The sequence below is a fragment of the Marmota monax genome, unplaced genomic scaffold (assembly GCF_021218885.2).
Source record: "Marmota monax isolate L192 unplaced genomic scaffold, Marmota_monax_Labrador192_F-V1.1 WCK01_AAM20220418_F8-fsc00005, whole genome shotgun sequence".
Classification (NCBI taxonomy): domain Eukaryota; kingdom Metazoa; phylum Chordata; class Mammalia; order Rodentia; family Sciuridae; genus Marmota; species Marmota monax.
Genome location: NW_026692254.1, coordinates 1895990 through 1916820, shown reverse-complemented (window position 1 = coordinate 1916820; position 20831 = coordinate 1895990). Strand labels below are relative to the sequence as shown.

The window sequence follows — 20831 nt, the reverse complement described above, 5'->3', positions numbered from 1 at the left end:
GTATCTTTTACCTTTTTCCCTCCTTTTACATAAGTAAGATCATGCAGTATTCTCATTTCTATCTGGCTTATTTCATTTAGTATAATGTCCATATTGTAAATGCCAGGATCTCCTTCTTTTTCACAGCTGGATAATATCCCATTGTGTATGTATACCACACTTTATTTATGATTCATCTGTCTACAGACTTAGGTTGATTCCAGATCTTGGCTAGTGTAGTCAATATCCATGAACCTGGGAGTGTAGATATCTTCAAGAGTACTGATTTCACATCCTTTGGCTATGTATCCAGAAGAGGGATAGCTGGATTCTGTAATATTCATATTTTGAGTTTTTTTGAGAACCTCTATCCTGATTTCCATAATAGCTATACCAATCTATAAACATATCATTCATGTCCAAGGGCTCCCTTTCGTGACATCTTCATCAACATTTGCTATCTCTTGTCTTTTAAATAATAGCTATCTAAGTGGGTATGAGGTCATTTTTTTACAATTATTTTTATTTGCATTTCTCAGAAGATTGGTGATGTTGGGTACTTTTTCAGATATGTCTTGGCCCTATGTATGTCATCTTTGGAGAAATGTTTATTCATTTCTTTGTTCATTTTTAAAATATTTCCTTTTTATTCTATTGAGTTGTAAGAGTTAGTTATACATTTGGGATATTACCCCTGATTAGATTCTTTTTTTCTTTTTCTTTTTGGTTTTGGGGATTGAACTCATGGACGCTTGACCACTGAGCCTTATCCTCAGCTCTATTTTGTATTTTATTTAGAGACAGGGTTTCACTGAGTTGCTTGGGGCCTCAGTTTTGCTGAGGCTGGCTTTGAATTTGCAATTCTCCTGCTTCTGCCTCCCAAGCTACTGGGATTATAGGCATGTACCACTGCACCTGGCCCTGATTAGATTCTTAATTAGTGTTTTTGTTCTTTAAATAATTGAAAAGTAGGATACACAATTCTTGGTTGGAACCCATTTTCACCATCTCTAGCTGTCAGAGAAATGCAAATCAAAACCACCCTAAGAGGGGGATCCAACATGGCGGCGAGAGGGGAGGCAGCGCTTTCAGTACCTCCTCAACTACGGGGTCAGAGAGACGCATGGATACGCTTAGATTCGACCTGCTGAGAAACTCCTAGCAAAATTCCACTAAAGAGAGATCGGCCGGGAATCGGTAGGATTTTTGGAGGTGACAGTCTGTGCTAGACGAGTGAATCTCCGCCACGCAGCGCAGAGGTCCAGACCCGCCAGCCGCTGCCCACGCGACTCGGCGACTGTCGGCTGCCTGCACGCGGCCCCCGCGTCAGGGCGGATAGCCTCCGAGGTGCAGCGCAGCAGGAGCGGTGCAGGGACTCTAGGAAGAGGTCTCTCGCCAAGCCTTCATGAAATAGCAAACCGGGAGCTGAAACCAACCAGAGACAGACCAGTCCCACCCCTCCCTTCGGACACTCGGGCAAGGAGCCTGGGGCCCGCCATAGCAGAGTGGTGACATCACCAGAGTTCCGCCGACAGAATTCCTTCCCAGCGGAATCCACATTAGCAGGTGTGTGACTCCCACCCCCTCCAGATACAAGCAGCCAGGAAACCACCGGGGGCGTGTCTGTAGGGAAGCAGAGGGGATTCCAGATCCCCACCTCCCCTTAACACCAGCGGCAACACCCAAGATCTTAGCCGCCAGTTTCTGGGGGCGTGCCCACCAAAGGGGTACGGAAAAATTAAACTGTTGGTTCCCAGATCACCCCACCACAGCACTGGGGCTTAGATGAATGACAGAGAGGGTGTTCATTGTTCGGGATATAGGACACGCGGTGGGGCTGCAAGTGTAATCAGATCCTTGGGGAACCGCCTCTGGTGAACAGGACCTGGCTGGCTGGCTGGGAGGAGGAACAGGGGGAGGGGCCGGATAAGTGAAAGGGCTCTGGACTAACAGGATTGAGAGACTCCCAGGAGCCACCGTACAGGGATTTCTGTCAGCACATAGAGGGCAGAAGCTCAGCTCAGAGGGCACAGCTCCGCCTATTGGAAGAGAAGAAAATGGGATTCAGCCATTGAACAGGGGATGCCAGCATGGCAGAGATCTGATGTCATCGGAGAGCGGCCGAGGAGAAAACTTCATCGGTGCCAGCGGCGACGGAAACAGTTGGTCCCCTGGTAGGGAGGGTGAGTCACAGATACCCGAGTCTCTCTCGCTTTGTCGTCGTCGAGCCAGAGGGGAGGAGCGGGGCTGCCGCCCGCACCTGCAAGGTAGGCAGACCTACGACCAACCTGCAGATCAGGCCCAGCAGTCTGCAGGCATGGTAGGAGGGGCAGGGCAGAGCCACCGCCCGTGCCGGCAAGGTAAGGAGACCTGCGACAGACCGGCGGATCAGGCCCAGCGGCCTGCCAGCGTGGTACACACTTCACCCCAACTGGAGTAGGGGCAGAGCAGAGCCTTTGCCCGCGCCCAGATCAGGCCCAGTGGCCCGCCTGTGTGGTGGTCAAGTGACCCCAATTGGAGTGGGGGCAGAGCGGAACTGACACCCGTGCCCGCAAGGTGGGCAGACCTGCGACCAATCTGCAGATCAGGTTTAACGGTCCCCGGGCGTGGTAGGAGGGGCAGGGCAGAGCCTTCGCCCCCACCTGAAAGGTAGGCAGACCTGTGACAGAACGGCGGATCAGGCTCAGGGGTCCGAGGGCGTGGTAGACACCTCACACCAATTGGAGGAGGGGCAGAGCAGAGCCCCCGCCCGCACCTGCAAGGGAGACTTTTCAACTATACAAGAACAATATAAATATATAGGGGGGGGAATTTCAAAAACACAACAGTTTCACCAAGAAGAAAGAAACGCAAGCAGTATGAAAAGACAAGGAAAGAAAGGACTACAAGCAATGCAGGTCAACTCAACTTTAGAAGAGGTAATAGCTGCAGCAGATGGAATGTCAGATAAAGAATTCAGGATATACATGCTTCAGATGATCTGGAGTCTCAAGGAAGAAATTAGACAGCAAAATCAGACAATGAAAGATCACTTCAACAAGGAATTACACAAACAAATCCAGGAAGCAAAGGATCAACTATACAGGGAGATAGAGGTTATAAAAAACAAACAAACAGAAATCCTAGAAATGCAGGAAGCAATAAACCAATTAAAAACTCAATTGAGAGTACTACCAGCAGAGTAGAACACTTAGAAGATAGAACATCAGACAATGAAGACAAAGTATTTCAACTTGAAAAGAACATAGACAGCTCAGCAAGACTGTTAAGAAACCATGAGCAGAACATCCAAGAAATATGGGATAACATTAAGAGACCAAACTTAAGAGTCATTGGGATACAGGAAGGTATAGAACTCCATACCAAAGGAATGAGCAATTTATTCAATGAAATAATATGAGAAAACTTCCCAGACTTGAAGAATGAGACAGAATCCCAAATTCTAGAAGCCTACAGGACGCCGAATGTGCAAAATTATAAGAGATCCACACCTAGACACATTATAATGAAGATGCCCAACATACAGAATAAGGAGAGAATTTTAAAAGCTACAAGAGAAAGGAAGCAGATCACATTTAGGGGTAAGCCAATCAGGATAACAGCTGATCTTTCAACACAGACTCTGAAAGCTAGAAGATCCTGGAATAACATATTTCAAACACTGAAAGAAAATGGGTTCCAACCAAGAATTGTGTATCCAGCGAAATTAAGCTTCAGGATGGAAGATGAAATTAAAACCTTCCACGACAAAAAAAAGTTAAAAGAATATGCAGCTAGAAAACCATCTCTTCAAAACATCCTCGGCAAAACATTACAGGAAGAGGAAATGGAAAATAACAATGAAAACCAACAGTGGGAGGTAGGACAGTAAAGGGGGGGAATAATCAAAGAGGAAAACAAACCAAGTTTAGTAACATAAATAAACAAATATGGCTGGAACAACAACCCATATCTCAATAATAACCCTAAATGTTAATGGCTTAAACTCACCAATCAAGAGACACAGGCTAGTAGAATGGATCACAAAACAAGACCCAACAATATGCTGCCTACAGGAGACGCATTTGATAGGAAAAGACATACATAGGCTGAAGGTGAAAGGTTGGGAAAAATCATATCACTCATATGGACTTCGGAAACAAGCAGGAGTGTCCATACTCATATCAAATAAAATAGATTTCAAGCCAAAGTTAATCAAAAGGGATAAAGAGGGACACTACATACTGCTTAAGGGAACCATACACCAACAAGACATAACAATCATAAATGTATATGCCCCAAACAATGGTGCAGCTATGTTCATCAAACAAACTCTTCTCAAGTTCAAGAGTCTAATAGACCACCATACCATAATCATGGGAGACTTCAACACACCTCTCTCGCCACTGGACAGATCTTCCAAACAAAAGTTGAATAAGGAAACTATAGAACTCAATAACACAATTAATAACCTAGACTTAATTGACATATATAGAATATACCACCCAACATCAAGCAGTTACACTTTTTTCTCAGCAGCACATGGATCCTTCTCAAAAATAGATCATATATTATGTCACAGGGCAACTCTTAGACAATATAAAGGAGTAGAGATAATACCATGCATCCTATCTGATCATAATGGAATGGAACTGAAAATCAACAATAAAAGAAGGAAGGAAAAAGCATACATCACTTGGAGAATGAACAATAGGTTACTGAATGATCAATGGGTTATAGAAGACATCAAGGAGGAAATTAAAAAATTCTTAGAGATTAATGAAAACACAGACACAACATATCGGAATCTATGGGACACATTGAAAGCAGTTCTAAGAGGAAAATTCATTGCTTGGAGTTCATTCCTTAAAAAAAGAAAAAAAACCAACAAATAAATGATCTCATACTTCATCTCAAAATCCTAGAAAAAGAAGAGCAAAACAACAGCAAAAGAAGTAGAAGGCAAGAAATAATTAAAATCAGAGCTGAAATTAATGAAATCGAAACAAAAGAAACAATTGAAAAAATTGACAAAACTAAAAGTTGGTTCTTTGAAAAAATGAACAAAATCGACAGACCCTTAGCCATGCTAACGAAGAGAAGAAGAGAGAGAACTCAAATTACTAGCATACGGGATGAAAAAGGCAATATCACAACAGACACTTCAGAAATACAGAAGATAATCAAAAACTATTTTGAATCCTTATACTCCAATAAATTAGAAGATAGTGAAGGCATAGATAAATTTCTGAAGTCATATGATCTGCCCAGATTGAGTCAGGAGGATATAGACAACCTAAACAGACCAATATCAATTGAGGAAATAGAAGAAACCATCAAAAGACTACCAACTAAGAAAAGCCCAGGACCGGATGGGTATACAGCAGAATTTTACAAAACCTTTAAAGAGGAACTAACACCAATACTTTTCAAGCTACTTCAGGAAATAGAAAAAGAGGGAGAACTTCCAAATTCATTCTACGAGGCCAACATCACCCTGATACCTAAACCAGACAAAGACACTTCAAAGAAAGAAAACTACAGACCAATATCTCTAATGAACCTAGATGCAAAAATCCTCAATAAAATTCTGGCGAATCGGATACAAAAACATATCAAAAAAATTGTGCACCATGATCAAGTAGGATTCATCCCTGGGATGCAAGGCTGGTTCAATATACGGAAATCAATAAATGTTATTCACCACATCAATAGACTTAAAAATAAGAACCATATGATCATCTCGATAGATGCGGAAAAAGCATTCCACAAAGTACAGCATCCCTTTATGTTCAAAACTCTAGAAAAACTAGGGATAACAGGAACATACCTCAATATTGTAAAAGCAATCTATGCTAAGCCTCAGGCTAGCATCATTCTGAATGGAAAAAAATTGAAGGCATTCCCTCTAAAATCTGGAACAAGACAGAGATGCCCTCTCTTACCACTTCTGTTCAACATAGGTCTCGAAACACTGGCCAGAGCAATTAGACAGACGAAAGAAATTAAAGGCATCAAAATAGGAAAAGAAGAACTTAAATTATCACTATTTGCAGATGATATGATTCTATACCTAGCAGACCCAAAAGGCTCTACAAAGAAACTATTAGAGCTAATAAATGAATTCAGCAAAGTGGCAGGATATAAAATCAACACGCATAAATCAAAGGCATTCCTGTATATCAGCGACAAATCCTCTGAAATGGAAATGAGGACAACCATTCTATTCACAATATCTTCAAAAAAAATAAAATACTTGGGAATCAACCTAACAAAAGAGGTGAAAGACTTATACAATGAAAACTACAGAACCCTAAAGAGAGAAATAGAAGAAGATCTTAGATGATGGAAAAATATACCCTGTTCATGGATAGGCAGAACTAACACCATCAAAATGGCGATATTACCAAAAGTTCTCTATAGGTTTAATGCAGTGCCAATTAAAATCCCAAAGGCATTTCTTGTAGAAATAGAGAAAGCAATCATGAAATTCATATGGAAAAATAAAAGACCTAGAATAGCAAAAACAATGCTAAGCAGGAAGTGTGAATCAGGCGGTATAGCGATACTAGACTTCAAACTATACTACAGAGCAATAGTAACAAAAACAGCATGGTACTGGTACCAAAACAGGCGGGTGGACCAATGGTACAGAATAGAGGACACAGAAACCAATCCACAAAACTACAACTACCTTATATTTGATAAAGGGGCTAAAAGCATGCAATGGAGGAAGGATAGCATCTTCAACAAATGGTGCTGGGAAAACTGGAAATCCATATGCAACAAAATGAAACTGAATCCCTTTCTCTCGCCATGCACAAAAGTGAATTCAAAATGGATCAAGGAGCTTGATATCAAATCAGAGACACTGCATCTGATAGAAGAAAAAGTTGGCTACGATCTACATACTGTGGGGTCGGGCTCCAAATTCCTCAATAGGACACCCATAGCACAAAAGTTAATAACTAGAATCAACAGATGGGACTTACTCAAACTAAAAAGTTTTTTCTCAGCTAAAGAAACAATAAGAGAGGTAAATAGAGAGCCTACATCCTGGGAACAAATCTTTACTCCTCACACTTCAGATAGAGCCCTAATATCCAGAGTATACAAAAAACTCAAAAAATTAGACAATAAGAGAACAAACAACCCAATCAACAAATGGGCCAAGGACTTGAACAGACACTTCTCAGAGGAGGACATACAATCAATCAACAAGTACATGAAAAAATGCTCACCATCTCTAGCAGTCAGAGAAATGCAAATCCAAACCACCCTAAGATACCATCTCACTCCAGTTAGATTGGCAGCCATTATGAAGTCAAACAACAACAAGTGCTGGCGAGGATGTGGGGAAAAGGGTACACTTGTACATTGCTGGTGGGACTGCAAATTGGTGCAGCCAATTTGGAAAGCAGTATGGAGATTTCTTGGAAAGCTGGGAATGGAGCCACCATTTGACCCAGCTATTCCCCTTCTCGGTCTATTCCCTAAAGACCTAAAAAGAGCATGCTACAGGGACACTGCTACATCGATGTTCATAGCAGCACAATTCACAATAGCAAGACTGTGGAACCAACCTAGATGCCCTTCAATAGACGAATGGATTAAAAAAATGTGGCATTTATACACAATGGAGTATTACTCTGCATTAAAAAATGACAAAATCATAGAATTTGCAGGGAAATGGATGGCACTAGAGCAGATTATGCTAAGTGAAGCTAGCCAATCCCTAAAAAACAAATGCCAAATGTCTTCTTTGATATAAGGAGAGAAACTAAGAACAGAGTAGGGACGAAGAGCATGAGAAGAAGATTAACATTAAACAGAGATGAGAGGTGGGAGGGAAAGGGAGAGAAAAGGGAAATTGCATGGAAATGGAAGGAGACCCTCAGGGTTATACAAAAGAACATACAAGAGGAAATGAGGGGAAAGGGAAAAATAATACAAGGGGGAGAAATGAAGGTCAGTAGAGGGGGTAGAGAGAGAAGAGGGGTGGGGAGGGGAGGGGAGGGGGGATAGTAGAGGATAGGAAAGGTAGCAGAACATGACAGTTACTAGTATGGCAATATGTAAATCAATTGATGTGTAATTGATGTGATTCTGCAATCTGTATATGGGCTAAAAATGGGAATTCATAACCCACTTGAAGCAAAGTGTGAAAGATGATATATCAAGAACTATGTAATGTTTTGAACAACCAACAATAAAAAAAAAAAAACACCCTAAGATACCATCTCACTCCAGTAAGATTGGCAGCCATTATGAAGTCAAACAACAACAAGTGCTGGCGAGGATGTGGGGAAATGCGTACACTTGTACATTGCTGGTGGGACTGCAAATTGGTGCAGCCAATTTGGAAAGCAGTATGGAGATTTCTTGGAAAGCTGGGAATGGAGCCACCATTTGACCCAGCTATTCCCCTTCTCGGTCTATTCCCTAAAGACCTAAAAAGAGCATGCTACAGGGACACTGCTACATCGATGTTCATAGCAGCACAATTCACAATAGCAAGACTGTGGAACCAACCTAGATGCCCTTCAATAGTCGAATGGATAAAAAAAATGTGGCATTTATACACAATGGAGTATTACTCTGCATTAAAAAATGACAAAATCATAGAATTTGCAGGGAAATGGATGGCATTAGAGCAGATTATGCTAAGTGAAGCTAGCCAATCCCTAAAAAACAAATGCCAAATGTCTTCTTTGATATAAGGAGAGTAACTAAGAACAGAGTAGGGACGAAGAGCAGGAGAAGAAGATTAACATTAAACAGGGATGAGAGGTGGGAGGGAAAGGGAGAGAGAAGGGGAAATTGCATGGAAATGGAAGGAGACCCTCAGGGTTATACAAAAGTACATACAAGAGGAAGTGAGGGGAAAGGGAAAAATAATACAAGGGGGAGAAATGAATGACAGTAAAGGGGGTAGAGAGAGAAGAGGGGAGGGGAGGGGAGGGGGGATAGTAGAGGATAGGAAAGGCAGCAGAACACAACACTAGTATGGCAATATGTAAATCAATGGAGGTGTAACTGATGTAATTCTGCAATCTGTATATGGGGTAAAAATGGGAGCTCATAACCCACTTGAATCAAAGTGTGAAATATGATATATCAAGAAATTTGTAATGTTTTGAACAACCAACAATAAAAAGAAAAAAAAATAAATAAATAATTGAAAAGTGATAAGTAAATAAACAATAAAAAATTGCATTAAAATTACACATTACCTATGCATATTAATATATATTTCTATTTATATAAAAGTGTTGTGCAAATGTTTAGAGATACAAAAAGAATGGTTACCCAAATGCAATAGTAATTATATTAGAGTAGGGTAATTGCATATACTTGTTTATTTATCTCTTGCATTATTTAAAATTTCTACAATGAACATATACTATCCAAAATATCATAAAAACAATAAACCCTATTCATTATAGAAAAAAAATTGTATGCATTTCCATAGATTGGAATTTTCTTACAGAAATGATCATGACATTTATAAAATTAAAAGGTGGTTTCTGATTTTAAAACAAACAACTCAAAGTGGAAACTGGGTAAGTATATGAACAATCATTTTTTGAAATACACAATTAAATTATGTTGGACTATCGAAAGACACTGGGAGAATTTCATAATATATTTTTATACTTAAAAGATAGTTTTAAGACAGGCATGGTGTTACACACCTGTAAGTCCAGCAACTTGGGAAGGCTGAGACAGTACGATTGTAAATTCAAGAACAGTCTGAGCAATTTGGCAAGGCCCTGAGCAGCTTAGTATATACCTTGCCTCAAAATATAAAATAAAAAGGTTGGGGATATAGTTTGGAGGAAAATTGCCCTTGAGGTAAATTCCCAGTACCCTTCTCCCCCAACAAAAAAGATAGTTTTAAACTGTTACATATTAAAGAATACCCTAAGAAAACCTCTGTGTATATATGTGACTGTTCAGAAAAATACTAGAAATTTACCTATCAGCATATTACTAATACTTAATTCTGGGAATTAGGATTATGTGTGGTATTTTTCATTTCTTCTTTTGTTTGTTTATATAATAAACATGCATTGCTTTTAAAAGAAGAAAACACATGTAAGTAATAATATTTTAAACTTTTCCCTTAGTAAATCAACAAAGAATCAGCAATTTATCCTGAGGAACTTATCACAGATATACATAAAGATTTATCTAAACTGTATACACTGCTTTTCCCTGTTATTTATAATAGAAAACTGTAAATAACAAAATAATCTAACATTAGGACACTGTGTATGTAAATTCTGGGACAGCCAGATGATGAAATATTATGCCTCCAATAAAAATCATGCCTCTGGGCATATTTAAAGACAAGGAAGAATATTCATGGTCTAGTGTTAAATGAAACAACAGAATAGACTTCTTAAAATTTTTTTACCATTGAAAGCTTAAAGGGAAAATAATTATATGCTTTTACTTTTCATAATTTTCTATATTGAAAGTATTTTCCAATAAACACATATTGTTCTTATAAGCAGAAAATACATGTTATATTAAAAATAGAATAAATTCTCCCTTTGTAAAAGGATGTCACATTCATATAGGCATTAGCTACGGGATTCAACATTAATATAGTCATTCTCTACCCACTGCACGTACACCTTTCTCTCTCCTTCTCTGAGTTTGAGGTTACCCTTTTGAGAAATGAAGAATGCATTGTACAGTAATGTAAAACATTGAGTACCCAGGACACTCCATATATCTTAGTTCTTTCCCCTTCACTGAACTCCAGAGGGCAGACACTTTCATTCTACACTGAAGACTCCAAAAATCCAAGAGTGATAACTCAAGGATGCTAAAGTGTATTCAGACTCTCTATCAGTACAGATCCAGGATGGGGGACCACTTTTTCCCTACTATGATAGTTGAGAGGGTGAGATGCTTGGGAGGGGATGGTACACACCAAGAACCAAGGAAAGTGACCAAGGATGGGAATTTCATGGGGGCAAAAGGCTTTGTTTCTCTACAACAATTGAGACAAGGGGAGGAAAAAATCCTCAGAGCAATTCTGAGCCCACACCAGTGACCAGATTTACAATGCTGATGATTGGAATTATTTATACCATCTCCTTCCTGCAGGCACAGGAATCCACTTCCTCATAGGTAAACTCACCCTTTCTCTTTTGCTCTTTTTGAAAAGCTTCTTTTCCCAGTTTTCTCTTTTTGCTACAGTAATTTTGATGTCTGAAAGTAGACTAACGGTTTTGAAATTCTCTGCCAGTGGACATCCCATTTCATAACTGCCATGATGTGACTTACATGGAGTTCCAAGGGAACACAAGTTCAGGTGTGTACCTGAGTATTAATTGATTTTGCTTTTAATATTAATGAGCCTACGATTTGGTCTAGTTGACCTTCAAATTCCAATTAGATACTGATTAAATAATAGGACAGATAAATAAGGATGTTTAAACAGCACCTTCCCCCTCCTCAATAAAGTGACTTGGTCTTAGCAGTGGATGAAGATGCAAAAATAAGATCTAAAAGTGTAGATACAACTATAATAGAGAGTCCTGCTTGACTGAAGAAGGCTGACTATATCTTAACAAGGTTAACTTTGCAGAATTTCAACCAGAAGACTTGATATTCCTATGCATTTTACTCCTGTGTTTATATGGCCCTTTGTCTTTTTGCCTATTTGTTAAATTAAATAGGTTTGACAGTTGTATTTCTGAATTTGTTTTAAGGATTTAAAGTATAAAAACACCATAAAATTAATAGATTATTTTTGCTAGTAAAGGAAGAGTCCCTCAATATATAAATGCATGCCCTATTTGACAAATAACCTCAGAATGTCTATCAACATTATTGATATTTTTCCCAGGTCACCTTTACCTGGGAATTCATTTAATTCCATTCTAGTTGCCACATCCTTGACATCCACCCTGTGTGGATGAACTTTGGGTCAGCATGCCTCCTCCTCATATTTCATCCTCCCAACTCCTGCCCACCCCTACAGTTGTAATGATTCATTGGGAACAGCTGTTTCCTGCATGTAGATGAAAATCTAGCTCCTGATCCATAAGCCAATCAGTTGTACCTCCTGTTAGCAGCTTGCAGTAAGCAGTTATGTGGAGTACGATGGTGATGAATACCAGTTCTTGGTTGCCAGAGGGAAATATGTCCTAAAATATTTGAACAAAATCACTGGCATAGCTGATGCCTGGGTTATAACACCTTCTATCAAAATTCTGCCACTTTCACATATGGCTTAATTTTTTAAAAAATCTTACCTCCTCCAAAATGAGACATTAGCCATTTCATTTTTTACTTGCTTGTTTTCAATCCCTGCACTCTGGAAGATGCTACTTTCCAGTGAAAATCAGTTATAATGATATAAAGCCAACCAATCAACAAGCAAAACTGGAAGTAATGAACAAATCTCAAATTCTATTGGAACGAGAAGACAAGGCCTATACACATGGGTGGTTCCAAAGCCCAAGAAGATGCTCAGTCAGGATCAAAGTCTCAAAACAAAGTCAAGAGGACAAGGGCTCCTTCAGGACCTTTGATCAGCAAAAATGTTCTGCCACTTAAACTGGAAAGTTTAATAAGCATTTCTATAAGTGATCTTATAACTGCAGGGTTCTAAAATAGCCCTGGTGTCACTGAGGAGAGATATTTCTGCATGAAAGCTAATAATGGAGAATGTTTGAAATGAATCCTCAACACTTATGACTTCCTTTTAACCTCAGCTTGACCTCAATCTTAGAGGATTTCAATGGAGAACATTTTTTTTTTCATTCTAAGCTATGCATCTATCTGTCAAGATGACAGTTCTGTACATATTAGACACTTGGTCTAGGTGTTATCTGATAATCAATTACAAAGTTGCCTTACATGTGTGCTATTTCAGAATAAAAAGACAAAAATCACCTGTGTTCTATTTTTAATTGAAGTTAGATTATCTACTCATGTGAATTCTAAACATTTTAATTTTTCCCCAGTAAATAGGTTAGTGGACATTAATGATTGATTTCAGTAAAATCCTTAAAACTTCACAATTAGTCTTAGGAGGGAACTTCATTTGTATACATAACAGAACTCTTTGATAGAGTTACCACCATTTAAAGTTTTAAGAAAAAAAAATCCCAAAAGTCTTCAAAAAAATTGATCCTGGCATGAGCAATTAATGGTGTGAGATCCTAAAAGCATCATGAAAAAAAAAATCACAAACTGTGTTTCTGCAAAGGTGTGGCATCTTCAAACTAAATAACTCAACGGGAAAAATCTCAGCTCGAGGTATTCAAATTAGATTATCTCTTCCTTGCTTTTTAAACTTGATCATTTGACTTCATGACACTTTAAAATTTTTATCATAAGCCAAATGATAGACATGTTCAAATATTTTCCTGCTTAAAATGAACACCACTTTCTGGTTATTTTTTTTTTTTACTCTGACATGATCAGGGGTTCATTTCTTTGTCTCTGAACAATGACCTAGAGATTTTTTGTTTAAACCAGAACCCCTGTGGATATCTGACATAAATGACATTTTTAGATATATCAAGTGGTTTTTAGACCAGGGATACCTGAACACAAATTTAAGTAGTAGAAAGGGTGGTATCAAGGGATTCATTTGAAAAATGGCAACAAACAAGAAAGGGAGCATTTGAAATGACAAGAGTATGGTGGATACTATATTGGGTCACTCAGATCCCATATCAGGAATGAAGAATTTATTCTCCCACATGTGGACAGATCTCATTCATCTCTGGTTTCCATAATGGCTGCAATGGAAGGATCTGTTTTCACTAAAATCCACACCCCCTTCCCAGGGCAGAAAGCATCAAATGCCTTGTCCATGGGAGGTTTGAATGGCCTGATTCTCTCACACCAAGTGCGCGCATATCAGAGGGGTCATACTATTTTCAGACCTCCTCCAGTCAGCCGAGATTTCTTCTGATAATGCATTGTGAGTTAGCTTCTTCCTCTATCTAGCTCTGCTTTCTTCCTTTTCTTATTATAGGGGTGAATTTCTTCAAGAGCACTCCCTAATGAACATCTGCTTCCTAATCTCCATCTCATTCTGTTTTCTTGAAGTCCAATCTACAAAGTGCCAGGTGAAGAGTCTAAGCAATTGAGGTGTATTATTGTATCATGTGCAGAAGACATCATTGTCTCCATTCTTCAGAGGAGAAAACTGGAGCACAAAGGGTCTTATTACTGGTCAGTGCTTGATAATTCCTTGTTAATGACTTGAATTATTTGTCAAATTAGTTGTGTTGCCACTGGCAAACCAGAATTTAAGTCCCAGTCATTTGACTCCAAAATTCACACCCTGAACAACTCTCTCACTTGATTTAGGTTAACTAATCCATCAGTTAATTTACCAGGCAAAAAAAGTGAAATTGAATTAATGATGCAAATAAATAAGTGTTAAAGTTTCAAGGCCACTTTGATTTTCTGAACATTGATTCAAAGAGTAGCAATATCAATGGCAAATATAGACCTACCTGAGGATCACCCCAAAATGAAGAAATGCATTCACCATACATATCTCAAAGTTCCAAATGGTCTACTAGACACCCATCTATACAAATATAACAATCTACTCTCACTCACAGAATTGTTTTAGTAGTTACCTGTGACAGATATAAAATAATATTACCTTTCTATGTGGAGATGTGTCAGTCAGGAGGGAGAAGAAAGGGCTATTTTATTTTCCTTGAGATAACTTTTTAAAGTGTTAACACCATGACATCAGTCTCCTCCTTATTTATTCCACTAATTTTCTCCTAGAAAAGTAAAAAAAAAAATTTCCCCTCTCTGGAGATACCTGGGTCAGCAATGTTTTCTCTTAGTGCTAGAATGAAGAGTGATGTTCTCACCAATGTTTTATTGCTAAGAATACCTTTCAAACATTTCTTTCTTGGATAGCAGAATCTCTGGTAGTTGGTCTGCAATTGCCACTCTTTCAAATTTGTTTCTGATGAGTAGCTGTAAATAGTAGAATTGACTAATTCTGGTGTTTTAAATAAACATCTCCTCTAACCATAATTTCTCTGATAATTATCTTATAAGTGGTTATTTTTTTCCAGAGGAACAAATGTAAATGTGTATATAAATCTGAAGAGACTAGATATGGAATAAAACAGAATAGGTGGTGAGGCATAGAAAAGCTTGAAGAGAATTAGATTTGTTTGCTGCTTCATTTTTTTGTATAAACAAAACACTAATAATCTACTTCTAAGAGTCTGATTTTTAGATGTAGTAAGTGGCCTCATACCTTCATCTTTACAGACTTCAACTGTCTCTTCTGAAGCTGGGCTGGGCACAGGAGTACTGCTCACACCATCTGTAAAGCAGAAAAGGAAACATGGCCTCAGAGTTAATACTGTCAAACTGTGACTTTCTGGCTCCCTGCGTCTCCCTCCACACTCCACCAAAGGAAGTATGAGCTTCTTTCATACTGTAATGCACTGAATGGTCTTTGAAGGGTCCAGGGGGCTGTGATCCTTTTTCATAATTAATACAACAGAAACCTTCAGTTAAAGACAGAGACCAATGGACTAAAAACTATTTTTTTTTATTTTGGTGAAGAATGCTATTTGTTGGTAGTAGCATACCAACCATGGTAGCATTTTACTTCCTTTAGAGTTCTCAAAGAATGGAATATTATTTTTCTTGGTGACAGATGGCGAAAGAAAGTATATCCCAGCAAGGTTCTATGAAGGGCCTTTAAATGTGTTTTTGCATAGCTTTGCATAGCTCTTCGGTGGTTACCAGTATGCCAGGCTACCATACTGCAGAGAATAATTCTGTGGCTGTCATTGTGGAGACTAGGGAAAAGGGACCAGAGGTTATTTGGAAATTTAGAGGAAGGTACCAGAAGCGATTTGGCTTCCATGTCATTCAAGCACAGAATGTGGACCAAGGATGTAGAGGTAGGTCCCTGTCCCCCCTCACAGCACCAATTAACCTCCTCCCAGTTGACTTTCTTCTTAGTATCATCAGCATCACAGGCACTCTGTTCATGTTTGGCACCAAGAACAATAACTGGCTGCTAACATCAAAACATATATTTAAGACATGAAAGATTATTAAATTCATTTGGAATGGTTAATACCTGAAAACTGAAAAAAGTGTGTGTATATTCATATATATGTACATATTTACATATGCATATGAATACACACACATATAAATATACATACAGACTGATGTATGTATGTTTTCTTAAAATAACATGGTCAGAGAACTAAAGACAATCATATTTTCATGACAAACAACACACATTTGGAGGCAAATCCCTTATTTTCTAGCATATCTTTTGTCCATGATATATGTGACTATTACATTTAGGTTATGCCTCTACTGGAACAGAGAATAAAGTATTTAGTAGGGGGATAGTTGGAGAGAATAAAGATCATTTTTTTTTTGGTTAGGTGACTATATTCAATTAAAAAACAGAGAGAGAGAGAGAGAGAGAGAGAGAGAGAGAGAGAGAGAGAGAGAGAGAGAATATGAGTTTTAACCTTCCCTTGATGACACAGCATCTTTCCATTTCTCTACCTCCCTTCATAGCAAAATTGTCTAAAAGAAGTTATTGTTACTGTTCCCCACCTCCTCACTTAAGCTCTCCATAATCCACTCCAATTGGTACCTTCTCCAGGTCTTCTTCAAGAATTCTCTTATCAAAGGTGCCCATGACTTTCCTTAGCAATCCCAATGATCATGCCTCTTTTATTTTTTTTTTCCTTACTTCTCAGTAGCATTTCCCAGTCTTTGCCCTGTTCCTCTTGAGGCCCTTTGTTGTGGCTGCTCCCACTATCTTCATTATTTGCCTAGTCTCCCTAATAATGTCACGCAGTCCCGTAGTTTTAAATATTATTTATGTCAGTGACTTCTAAACCTGTGTCTATGGTCCTCGTCTCTCCCTGGAAATCTGGACTGGCATATCTACTTGGCTTCTTGGCATCCCATATGGTGGTCTAGGCATTGTTTCATGGTTAAGAGCTAAAACTGAACTATTAACTTTTTCAACAAAAACTGTGCCCTATGGATAGTCTTGCGAGTATCAGTAAGTGGCGCTGTCATCTATGCAGTCCCTGAAGCTGAAACGGAAGATCAAGGATGGGAAAGGATCCCTCTTCCCTCATAGGCCTCATCCGGTACATCAGCAAGTCCTGTTGTCTCTATCCATCAGAATGTGACATGAATCGGTCCTTTTGGCCTCATTTCCAGAAACCACCATCATTGCTTTCCTGTGGTCTCCTTCTAACTCATCTTCTGCAGCTCTCTGACCCAGTTTCCCTCACAGGCACAGTGAGTTTGTTAAAACACAGATCATGTTGCTCTGATACGTAAAACCTTCCATGAACATCTTTACTGCAGTTCTTATGAAGTCAAACCATACACCATCAGACACTGTCTAGTCATGTGATCTCTTACTGAATCTCACACAATGTTCTTCTGAGGCCACTCTGCTCTGGTCACACTGGCCTGTCTTCAATATTAAGCCCAAAGTGGCTAAGAGGTATTTTATTTCTGCTCTGCCATCTCTGTTCCTTTCACCGTCTCATCATTCAAATCTCATTTTAACTCCAGTTTCCTCCCCAAATCCAGCCAACAAAAAGCTGCCATCATTCCTCCATTTTCTTCCAGGCACTTACACTATCTGATATATTTCCTTTTTGTCTGTTTATTGTTATGGTCACCCCACCAGAATACAAACTTTGGGAAAATAGGGGTGCTGTTTTTATTTTTTTACTTAGTGCTTTATATTCAGTGTCCAAACAGTGTCTGGGTCACAGTAAACCACTGGTATGGATTTGTTATGGACACCTTGATAAATATTCCATATGATTTTGATTTGATTCAATCATGACAACTGTCAAATTTCTAAATAATGCTATTTTTGAGATTGTATCTTTTCTCCGTCATATGGAAGAAGCCGGCAGAGTTACATAACAAAAACTGGCACTGGGAATTATATCAAATGGAAAGAAGATATTTTTATTTTGGAAAATGACAGCAGGTCAGAGAGCTTTAATAATCAGAACCATGTCTTCAATTTCTCTGCACTCTCAATAGGGTGGTTGGGAAATGAGCAGAGGGAACATAATGATATCTGGTGACACCGGACACTGTCTCAAACAAATCCTGCTGCTAGACTCTTGCAAAGCAGTAGGCTCACCTGGAAGAGCATGGGGTGACACTCAGGGATGCAGTTAGAGCTCTCCTTTACATCGAAAGGTACCCATTTTGGGGTGATAATGTTATCAGAGGCAAGTGCTGGAGAAGAGGGCTTACTTTCTACCACTCTCTGCTCATAGTCAAGGTGATCCCAAATCCAAAAAGAAACTATCTGTACTCAGCTGATTACTGGAAAAATATAAAATAGAACACAGGAAAGTGTGTGTGCATGTATATCCATGCATGTGAGAGTACGTGTATATGTACGTGGGTTAGAAAAAAAATATCTATGTTGATAAAGACAGCTTGGGACAGAGAAATGAGTGAAAAAAACCCAGGAGACCTCAACAGTCAGCGAATGGCCTCAGCTGTCAGCAGTTGGTAGACAAATACTTGTCAGCCCCAAACAGCAAAAACAGTGACAGCTTTTCACATAAGGCTCATCTTCTATGGCTCATAATGATCCGCAGGTTGGGGGGTGGGGAAGGTTGGATAACAACAGTTTGCAGTATCAGAAATTCATTTCATTGCAAGGACTGTGTTTCAGCAAAGGGAGCCAGTTGACCCAGTAATAGGTACACAAGGTCCTTGCTGCCTTGCTTCAGTGCTTTCTTTGATTGGCCTTCTTCAATTCCATCTTCCAGGTTAATAATAAAAGCTTCCAGTTCCCTAGCAAAAGTTCCAAGGTTAATGTGGGAAGTTTTCAGTGGAAAACTTATCACACTACCTGGTTTAATTCCAGGAGTTCAGCGTATAGCGTGGGACGTGCTTGGCACACATCAGACAGAGTCCACTATTTTAAAAAAATGCCCCTCTGTGGACCTCATTAGAACTGGAAAGATCACTTGGAAATGGTTGGAAGAAGGATGTTTTTATTTTGATGGTTATGCTGGTAACTGCATGGTTGTGCCTATTATTCTTTTAAAGGAGAGCGTGCCTGAGTACAATATTGGGTAGAAAGAGATGATAAATCAAAGGTGATTTCAATCCCTTTTGAGCTTTAAGTGCTATTTTATTTTAAAATGTTCAATTTATAATATCTGTTGTAGAATCTCTAAACATTCAACTGACACATCTGTCCTTTAGTGAACAGAGGTGACGTCAGGAAGGTTTTTGATCTCTTTTATTGCTCTTAGAGGGTGGGGGGATAGTCAGGCTCCATGACACTATTTCCTATAATATGCAGAGAAATAACCAGAATCATAGCTTTTCAAAATTTAGTGCAAAATAGTGAAAACCACTTTATTCATTGTGGAGGAAGAGCATCTTCTTCATTGCCTTTAAACAGTTTCAGTTAATTTTTCCCCCTCAAACTAAATACTCATTTTTGCCTGACCCAAGTCATCCAAGCTCTAACTTGACACTTCCAATCTCTAGTCACCCTTCTTAGAGCATTTACAAGCAAACTGTTATTATAGGGAAGCGTAATGGAACTGGTGAATGAGACACTGAGAATGGACCACATTCTATTTAGAAGTACAGGCAACTCATAGTTAACAGGACTGCAGACCTGAATGAATGTCGGAGTTAATCAGGGAAAAAGGTATAAACATTTTCAAACAATAGCATTGAGTAAAGTTATTGTTCACCTCTGTGGATGAGGCCTAGGAGACTCCTCAAAAGAAATCTGAGCCCACCTGCTTCTTGGCTCTGCCCTTCCATTTCTTCCACACTTTGTTTTTCTTCTGGACCATTCTCATCTTTCAAGAAAACCACACAGGAAAAAAAAAAACACATCAAGTCAATTTATGAAATATCTCTTTATGGCTAATATGCAGCACTGAAATTAATTGCAATCAATGTAGCATGACTCCCCATAAAGCAAGGCAGAGAGATGAATCAGAGGCATGAAACAGAAAAATTACTTACAGAAATAGGTGCATTTATACTCATCCCTTCTCACATGATTTGCTAGATTAAATGTTGAACTGCAGTAAACAAAATTCACTCAGCAGTCCTGTAACATCACTTTGCTCTGCATTTCCCAAATGCAATACAGATTTAATTTCCAATCTACTTTTCTCCTGTGACTCAAGTTACAGGGTCTGTGTAAAGAAGCTTGGTTGAACAAATTTCTGTGCCCTTTATTTTCCTGTTTGATATATGTTGCAAAAAAGTCTATTTTAACTTAGCTTGTACATGACAGTCTTAAACATATTTATGCTATGGAATATTTTCTGGAACTGATTATGTGGGTTTAGTATATAACTCTGTGAAAGATAAATAAGCAGGACAACAGGGGATGTGTACTAGCAACTATCTAAAATTTTCTTTCGTCTTAAAATGTGTATTATATCAGCGGATTGGTATGTAAAAAAAAATCAACTTTCCAAAGGTAATTAAAGACCCGATTTTATACCACATTGCTGGGAGGACTCCCCCCCCTGCCCCCGCCCCCAATCACTTTCTGTTTGGAAAATAAAGCAAATCAAAATGAAAATTTCTTTAAGGATACAAAAACAAAATAAAATATGTAGTTAAGTACAGAAGATAGAGAAACAGAAGTTACCAGCCTATTATTAATATGGGTTAAAGACAGCCTCAAATCCTTTGTCTCCCAAGAAATGGAGCCTCTCTTGCTTCTCTCTGAATTCTGACTGGTGCTGGGACTTGCTTAGATCAAGATGTGGTGAAAGTGATGATCAAGGATGTCTGGCTCCTCTCAGAGGAATGGCAGCTTCTGCTTCCTCCTT

At 38.9% G+C, this 20831-nt stretch overlaps 1 protein-coding gene across 5 annotated transcripts in view; it reads right to left on the bottom strand.

Moving 5' to 3' along the window:
- Macrod2 (mono-ADP ribosylhydrolase 2) overlaps positions 1–20831 on the bottom strand; it is a 2042921-nt gene that overhangs the window by 133931 nt on the left and 1888159 nt on the right. For 4 of the 5 annotated variants that reach the window (XM_046434337.2, XM_046434346.2, XM_058576291.1 and 1 more), the window contains 2 exons: positions 19728–19838; positions 15230–15298 (listed from right to left, as the gene is read on the bottom strand). In XM_046434337.2, coding sequence (XP_046290293.1) covers positions 15230–15298; positions 19728–19838 — 180 coding nt within the window. The remainder of the gene's footprint in view (positions 1–15229; positions 15299–19727; positions 19839–20831) is intronic. The other variant, XM_046434363.2, reaches the window with a different exon arrangement.